Source organism: Paramormyrops kingsleyae, chromosome 15 (genome assembly GCF_048594095.1).
Source record: "Paramormyrops kingsleyae isolate MSU_618 chromosome 15, PKINGS_0.4, whole genome shotgun sequence".
Taxonomy (NCBI): domain Eukaryota; kingdom Metazoa; phylum Chordata; class Actinopteri; order Osteoglossiformes; family Mormyridae; genus Paramormyrops; species Paramormyrops kingsleyae.
In genome coordinates, this window is record NC_132811.1 from 17,292,761 (window position 1) to 17,301,529 (window position 8,769).

General features: G+C 39.3%; 2 protein-coding genes across 2 annotated transcripts; one reads left to right on the forward strand and one right to left on the reverse strand.

The window, feature by feature from the left end:
• Positions 1-1,494: 1,494 nt before the first annotated feature.
• Positions 1,495-3,665, forward strand: cfap144 (cilia and flagella associated protein 144). The gene is made up of 4 exons (XM_023794382.2): positions 1,495-1,679; positions 1,775-1,834; positions 3,245-3,348; positions 3,476-3,665. The coding sequence occupies exons 1-4, from the start codon at positions 1,547-1,549 to the stop codon at positions 3,587-3,589; spliced, it is 411 nt and encodes a 136-aa protein (XP_023650150.1). The 5' UTR covers positions 1,495-1,546; the 3' UTR covers positions 3,590-3,665.
• On the reverse strand, positions 3,580-8,365 carry ebna1bp2 (EBNA1 binding protein 2). Its single transcript, XM_023794381.2, has 9 exons — positions 8,161-8,365; positions 7,787-7,870; positions 7,457-7,629; positions 6,726-6,849; positions 6,117-6,206; positions 5,931-6,006; positions 5,160-5,241; positions 4,848-5,025; positions 3,580-4,294 (listed from the first exon to the last, which is right to left on the reverse strand). Exons 1-9 carry the CDS (start codon positions 8,239-8,241, stop codon positions 4,247-4,249), a joined length of 936 nt encoding a protein of 311 aa, XP_023650149.1. The 5' UTR covers positions 8,242-8,365; the 3' UTR covers positions 3,580-4,246.
• Between the last annotated feature and the right edge of the window lie 404 nt (positions 8,366-8,769).

Sequence of the window (8,769 nt, forward strand, 5' to 3'; positions counted from 1 at the left end):
GTGGCGGGTAGGTGACACGTACAATCTGACATCTAGGCAAAGTGCAATATGTAGACATTTCCTACAAATGAATTGCCATCCCAGCACCTGGGTGAATAAAAAAACAGTTAAGACAGTCATAGCTGATAGACGGGGGTGGGGGGGCGGCGGGTGTCTGTTTATCTCCAAGATTACGATTTTCCCGTCTCTCCCATTCGCCGGTGTTTAGGGGAAAGAGGTCTCCTCCATAATAAAGCCGCAGCCATGGAGCCGAAGGGCGATAGCGGGAGCATTCATGTGAACCCACACAGCTAGCGTTTTCCACTCTACACATGCAGTACAAAGCGATCTGCGTCAGATTAGCACTCGCTTTATCGGAAAGTCTGTGGAGACGATCAAGGATTTATTTATATGTCGTGTGCGATTGTGGTTACGGATGACTGGCGGTCTGAGACAGACAGAGAGCCCCGTTTCTGCACCGGAGACACTTTTCTCATGGCTTCGCTGCAGATAAGAGTCTCGCAGAGCGATCTTTCCATGCACCTGTGAAAGGTGAAACTTTAGAAAGAGAGAAGTCATGCATCTGACACTTTTTTCAGCTTTTACTAAAACAATATTGATGTTGGAAATGTAGTGACATTGTTACAAAATAGCACAGGCTTAGTAACGCATAGCTATGGAAATATTTCCTTTTCGATGTTTTGAAAAGTAACCAAACACTTGTTGACAAAAATCTATCCAGTAACTGAGCTGTATTAGTCAGTACCGACATTTTCTATTAATTTATAGGAAGCAGATATAAAGTAGGTGAACTTAAGAGAAGGGTTCGATCAAATTAAGATAACTATATATTTAATATAGGCTATTAAATAATTATTGCTAAATATTTATAGATTTCCTTGCTTTATAGTAATATATAAGCACATTCTGAGCACCTTTGATGGGAAGTCTCCTAAAATTATGCCAATCTAAAGTTAAATCCGAGATGTTGAAGAAAGAGCGACTCTTTACGCTCTATGCAGTTTTGTGTTGCCATCCTGACTACCAGCAGTTTAAGTCTTTAATGCTCATTTCGCCAGAAGAGAGCCCATGATTTCCACAAACTGCCAGCATTATATACTACAATGTAATATAACCTCATTTCAAAAAAATGCATATTTTGAAAAGTGAATCTGTGGTGATTATTTCTATTAGAACAATAGCTACTGGAAAAATAACCAGGTCTCACAACTAGGGGTCAACACCATGGCAAATTCTGACATTGTAATCAAAACGCAATTTTTAGTCTACAGTTTTTACTTAATTGTTTGTTTGTTTGTTTATTTATTACCACGGACACACACGTTGTACGGATAGGTTTACGATCCCTTCCCACAACTAAACACTAAACTACAGTTCAATGACTTAACTTTCAAGATTTCGTGCGCCGATAACTGCGTATGGGGCGCCCCCTGGCGGAATTATAATTGTTTCCCCTGGCTCGTTTACTGTTGCCGCGCAACGGAACCGCGTCCACCGACAGCTTCGCTTCGGTAGAGAGGCTTTGCCAGCTCCGTTAATCGGCGAAATGGCAGCCGTTAAACCCCAGGAAAAAGTAGTGGACGCTGTTCACCAAAATGCTATTCGGGTCGAGACGATACGGAAGGAACTACGGTGTCAGAAACTGTACACGGAGTTTCGTATCAATCCCTACACAAAGTGTACGGCCACACTGAGTTATACGATGCACGCCTGCAATTAAGAATAACTAAAATGTTACCTTGGTGTTCTTGACGTGTACCCATTTATGTTGCAGTCCATCCATTAACTGACAAGCCCATGGGACGGAAAACCGACAACGATGAAGAGGGGGACCGTAAGTGTTACATGTATACAGCTGCGCCGTGCGGTTTTCTTAAAAATAAAATAAAATGCAAGAGAAAGAAAATGTTCAGTTTGACCACTCAAAATGCGACAGAGGTGATAAAGAAAGATCTTTCGTATCGTTGGGGGCAACAGTCAGGACTTATTTCTAATGATGCAGCTAATCAAATTTTTATGCTGATAATTTGTAATGACACCACTGGTAAAAATCTTTCTATTTTGCATTCCTTTCTCATTAAATATTCATTCATCATTAATTCATTTTCTGTAAGTCATTTTCTGTGTTGTCCTATAAGTACGGAAGAGTTCATTACAAATTATCAGCATAAAAATTTTATTAGCTGAATCGTTGACTGCACTTGAGCTGGCGATGACTCCAGAAGTTTGTGCAAAACCTAATGATCCTTGTTACCCCAGCATGATTCGATGCTGTTCCAAAAAGCATCTTCCGATGTTACTGAATTATTGACTTTCTCGTTCTTCAAGTGCCCCCATAAATATGCTGTGAGGTTGAGGACATTATACTGCCCTAAATCTCAAACTTGGTCTCATCAGCAAATAGGACTTATTTCTAATGATGCACGGTGAAATGCTGGTATGTCTTTAGCTCGTGCCAGAACTTACTGTCTAGAATTAAATGAATGAAATCCCGGTTTTTCAACATGGTTTCACTTTGGATCGCACTGTATATATAAAAGAAACAAGATTCTGTTCTGAATCTACCAGCCAGGTTGAACTTGTCTGGTAGATCATTTCCCTAAGCAAATCTGTAAAGCTCACAGCATTCTTACTGCATTCTGTCTACTAGTTCGTTCTCAATTGAACCTGAAATCTCCTTGCGTAGGTCAAGGAATAACCGGTATTCTTCATCTGCATGAATAACTTCAAAATCACATTATTTTCCCATATATCTAAAGACCTGGTAAACATGCCTTCTATTTAACTATTTCAATAACTGGAACCTATATTTTATAATTTTCTTTTACAACACCCGACTGTAGCAGACACCTGTAAACCTTCCAAAAGGTACGCCATATAACAATGCATTGTCATAACTTGATAAAATGTAACAAATTTTCATCACATGTGATATTACGTGTTACACACCATGAAACAACACATTATGTGATAACTCAACAGAATGTAACAAATTTATAGAAATTACAATTTTAAATTGCAACATCACCCTATTATTATCATAATCATCATTCAATTTGTTACATTCTATCGAGTTACTACATAATGCATTGTTACACCGCCTTATCTTCCCATTCTTTTTTGGTGGTATTTGGTGTACTCATTGAAGCAGAAATTATAATCATTTCCTATCATCCATCCATCTTATTTTCTATAATTAGGATATATTTACCTACCAGAAGTAACTATCATCATTTTCTGTTAGGTGCTTTTCTGGAAGTAATCCATAGAGGTCAAATGGAACCAAGAAAGAAGTACACCCAGCCAATGACTGAGAGCCAGGAGATTGGCTGGATATCAACACCCTTGGTAAGGCAACTGACACACACAGCAGCTGTTAAATATCTGTATATAATCCTGCTTTCATTACCATTGCATTTAGGATTTAAATATTTCACATAAGATTAAACCTGACTAATGCTGCTTAAATGCACAGATCATTTCAGATCGTAGCGACCGAAGACTCAACTTCCCTCGTCAACAGTCCGAAATCACCAAGTTCATGGATGCAGCATGGCGGTTACAGGAGCAGACACGAAACCTAGGGTAGAGTTTTATTGTCCGAAATCATACAATTCATAGCTGGACAATACAAATGGTATAAATAAACTGTTGACATTCATGAACACGCTTTGAATCATGTCATATTGATGAAATGCAACAAATACACTGTACCCTTTCTACTTGTGCATAAAATGAAGTTTAGCAACATGACAAATGGCTATAATCAAGCAATCTTTTTTAAATCATTACATTGGCATATTGTCATTGAACTCTTCACACAACTATTAACATTAAATCCAGTCCTCTCAGTGGAAGAAGTCTTCTGGGGGGGGGGGGAAATCTGTCATCCTGATGAACCGCAGGAAACCGTTCCATCATGGGCTACTCAACTATAACAATAAAAATCTGCCGGAATGAAAAATGAAAAACTAACGTGCCTGGATAAGCACCACCTTGTTTCCCACGTTTGCGGAGGGGGTCAAAAACCAGACTTATTCTCAGACACCACAGCCCCCCAAACTCAGTCGCCTCAGAGAGTCTTACAGAAATGACAGTCTGTTCTGGTGCCGTACGCCAGAATGCAGGAAGCTCAAAGAAGCGCGTGTGATTTTACAGGCTACTACACCACACTCCTGCACAGAGGTTGTTGGTTCGTTTAACGACAAAAAAAAAAAAACAGCAGCCTAAGGACGCATGCAGGCCATTAAGATCGACTTTTCATCTTTCTTCGCGCGTTTTTGCCTGGTCGCTTCTGCAAGAGAATCATGAGATAAAAGGAATCAGACAAGCAGCAACTCAAAGTAACTCAAAACACTTTTGGCGCTTTTCCACTGGCATATTGAATCCATTCCATTCCGCCATTCTCTAGTGGGAATGCAGCAATACATTGCGATGTGCGATACAACTAATAATGAAAAATATATAGAATATATGCTTTCTCCTTCAGATAATCTATTCGCAGATCACTGGTATCTCCATGCATTTCGACCAATCAGATGGTGGTGATGCAACCAGCTGAGTTTGGTCACACTCGTAAGCTGGACCAGGTAAAGCTCAGATACTTTACAATGGAAAACCATCTGTTTGCGGTACGGCTCGGATCTTGGTGGCAGTGGAAAAGTGCCATTTGATGGAACATTGGTAACTTTTTGTGAAAATACAGAGCAATTCTTACACACAGTTAGAACTAGTAATCAGCCAAATAAACATAACAATTGTAAATGTTATAAATATGGAAAAAGTAACTGTCTTCAGAATTCGTACATAATGTTTATACAGATACTGTGGCAGAGGTGGGTACATACATTAGGGATCTTCTGTCCTCCTTTGCCAAACTTCTTCCCCCCTTTCCCATGAGCCACCTTGGCTCGGAAGCCCGACACATCATCATAGCTCTCCTTGGTGTTCCATTTGGAACCTCGCTTCTTCCCACCAAACCCAAACCTCTGGTCTTTGTACTTCCTCTTGGCACTGGGGCTGTGGCTGTGAATTCACACAATTATTTTGGCAAAACGGTCCACAAGCCTGCAGACGGGTCATGGCCACTGACATATTTACCACCGGCACATCTAGCAAAACAATTTACTGCTTTACTAATCTATGAAGACAGCTCTTACATTTTCTTCGCCGCAGCCTTGTCCAGCGCTTTCTTTCCTTTATCTTTATCTCCGTCCAGGAAGTCCAGCTTGTCAGATATTCCTACAAAGGATAAACAAAGTCACAGTAAATCTAGATCTTCATTTATTGTCTATTTAAGTCTATAGTATATTTACATTGCTCAAACTCTCAAATTTGTAGTAAATGCAATGATTTAAAGTGGACTACATAGCAGAAATGCTGTGGTGAACTAATTCTGTTCCAGTCCCACACTTAATTTTCACTGATGGGTGCAAGAACTCCAGGATTATGATACTGAAAACCTTCTCTGGACCAGAACCCCACGGAATTACTCCGGTCAGCAAACAACACTCCTACTAGAGAAAGATCACTACAACTAAATGGCATCATTGGTGATCTGATCTCTGTTTGGTTATCCTTAAATCGCTTGCTATCAGCCAGAAAGTCATAACTATGACACTGTCATGGAAAGTGGGAATTCTAAGATTCCCATGTTAAATTCCAGCAGATGATGCATTACAGTCTAGGTGTGTGAGATTTGCCGATATTAGATCGTGAACAATTTAAATTTCTCCATGACCTGCCTCTATGGAGAGATTGCTAGTATCGTGCTACAGTGTACATTCTGTCAGTTGCAGTTCTAGAGCTCATACATGCACCTAAACAAGCCAAATCCATTTTGACACACCAATAAACCAGTAATAGCAAACAGTAGATAGGGCCTTAGATTTGGACTTTGGCAAACAAACCAAACTGAAACAGCATCACACCTTTCTGGTATTTCTTTACAGCTGTCATCATGGCTTTTTTCTCTTTCTGTCTCTTCTGAAGAACTTCAGTTTGAACCTGAAAAACACACAACACACATCTTGATATTAAACACAATTGAGACGCTGAATGAAAAGTCCTGCGATTCTGTCATGTCGTTTGTAAAGCTGGCCAGGTACGGCACGCACCTTTTTGCCGTACTTCCTCTGTTCTCTCAGTTTCTTGGCCTTCTCAGACTTCTCCATCGCTGCCTGCTTCATCACTAGCTTTTTTCTAATCTACAAGGGGGAAAAAAAAAAGACAAGAACAATATGGTCACCAAACGCTGAAAAACTCAAAACCATCCATTACATTTTACCATTTTCTACACATGAATTTTAGAATATTGTGCAAAGCACGGAAAATATTGTGATACCATTTTTAGGGCATACCACCCAGCCCTACTCAAACCCATTCCCTGGAACAAGGCAGTCAAAGAAAAAAAAATAGCAATAAAAGGTACGGTCCTTGGCGCCATCCTATGGCGTTTTTTTTTTTTGTATGATGTATTTATTAAAATTAAATTTCACTGCAGTCCATTCATTTTGTCACCTTTTTCATGTTTAAGGGCAATTCTGAGAGAATTTTATGCAAAAATGAAGAGCTAAAGTTCAGAAATAATGACTTCAATTCCATTGTGATAATTATCAATACAGCTTGATATGCAAAAATTATCATAATAAAATATTGCCCAGTCCTATGTACAACCTTTTTATATTCAGGCTGGAGTAAAAATGCGAGCATCACCATAAACACACCTTCTGCATTTGCTGATCACTCTTGGCCATTTCAGCAAAGTAATCTTCAGGACGCTTGGTGGGAAGCTTCAACATCTGCAACCGTGGCAATGCCTCTAAGACAGCTGCTTGTGCCTGCCGGTAACTGGAAATAAGTTTGAGACGAAGCATTGTGTGTATTAAACAGATTTGATTTTAAACTCCTTAAATGCTGTAATTTTGCTAACCGATAAGCATTCACCCCAAAGGGGTTCCTTTCTCAAATAATTCAAATATGTTGTCAAATATATGGTGTATAGATTTTCATGTATTCCCATCCATCCATGCCTACTTTTCCTATTATTTTTAAGATGGATTTTTTTCCCCACTGGTGTGGGGGTGGATTTTTGGGATGGCCTCTCAATCAGCCAATAACAATGGGTGCCCAGGACTGGAGTTGAGAACCACTGCTTTATTATTGCCTGATGGGGAGGCCATCCCAAAAACGCACACCCACACTGGCCCTCCATGGAAGAGGTTCCCCACCCCTGCCTTACACACTGTAGGCCATCTACAAATGGTACTTCACCTAGCTACATGCGTCAGGACTGTGGGGTTGGGGTTTGTGCATTATGCTCTTTCACCATTTCCAGTAAATATGGGACTGATACCTTCCCTTTTATTATATGGGGAAGGAATAAAAAAGGATCCCTATATAAAACAGCATTGGAGTCATGTATCTTTAAGCTTTAAGCATCAAAAAAGATACTCACAAGTGCATTTCCCTCTGGAAGTCATCCTCAGCATTAATTTCTCCACGATCCTCCACGGATGTCTTGCCGTCAGCTTTTGCCACAATATCAGCTACAGGACCGTTGGTTAAGTCCAACCTTTCCACCCAAGGAAGATTTCTCCGGAAGTCAGCCAAGCATTGCTTGAGAGCCGCCTGTAAATGTTTCACATCGATATTCAAAAAATATTTTACAGCAGATGGGACACTAGCGCTTTTGCGCCAAACTCACAAACAAAAACAGACATTTCAGACGTTTTCGCTCATTAATCCAACAAAACATAAATTACATAAATGTTATACGCGTACTCACCACATTATTGACTTTCTTCTTAGCTTCTTGTAGAGGAATATTCAATCCCGGTTTTAGCAAACCTTTTGAAAAGGCTTCTTGAAGCTTAAAAAAGTATTAAAATCTCGATTATGAACTAATTTCTCTTCAACGTTTTATAATTAGTCCACATTTTCAATTATAATGGTAAAACTCGTTTAAAAAGCTCTTTATAAATCAATATCTAAAGGCCACAAATACCTTTTCGGTTATGATATGAGCTTAAATCAGTTACAACTTATTAAATGATTATATGACCCTTTCATTGAGTTACATCGCACGAACTATACTAATTATATAGCATAATTTAGGGTATATGGTTCAGTTCGGTATACAAGTATAAAATAATAAGATACCTCTCCGTCTGAAACATCGCTCTCTTCTTCCTCTGATTCAACACCCAACTGATTATCGTTCTCGAAATCTTCCATGTTCATTTAAATATACCTATTAAATAAAAATCTACAGTGAACTATAAACTCATGTCAAGTTAAGTTGATCGTCACATGGGTAACAGGAGGAAGTGAACCTCGTTCCGTGCGTAAATTGTTCCGAGCAACAGCAACAACCTCCAAAGAAAGGTTCCTGTTTGAATTCCGCATTACGGCGGTGTGTAGGCTATGTGTGCGGCTGGGCTCTGGTACGGGTGTAGCCGAGAAATATCGTTAATGTTTCAATCGTAGGAACTTTAATAATAAAGAACTAATGAGAAACTGCTATCACTTATAATCGAGTCTGCCATTGTAGAATTTACTGGTCGTCTCAGAGAGCATTCTAGTGTAGGTTGTTGTGATACAACTACTATTCGATAATAATTTTAATTTAATGAATATTGAATATAGTCAATTTTTTGTTTGTTTGCATAGTTCTCCTTTCAGTTATATATACACGCACGCACGCACGCACATGCACACACACACAGATTACTGCATTATTCAGATACATTATATAGTACAAAAGTACTG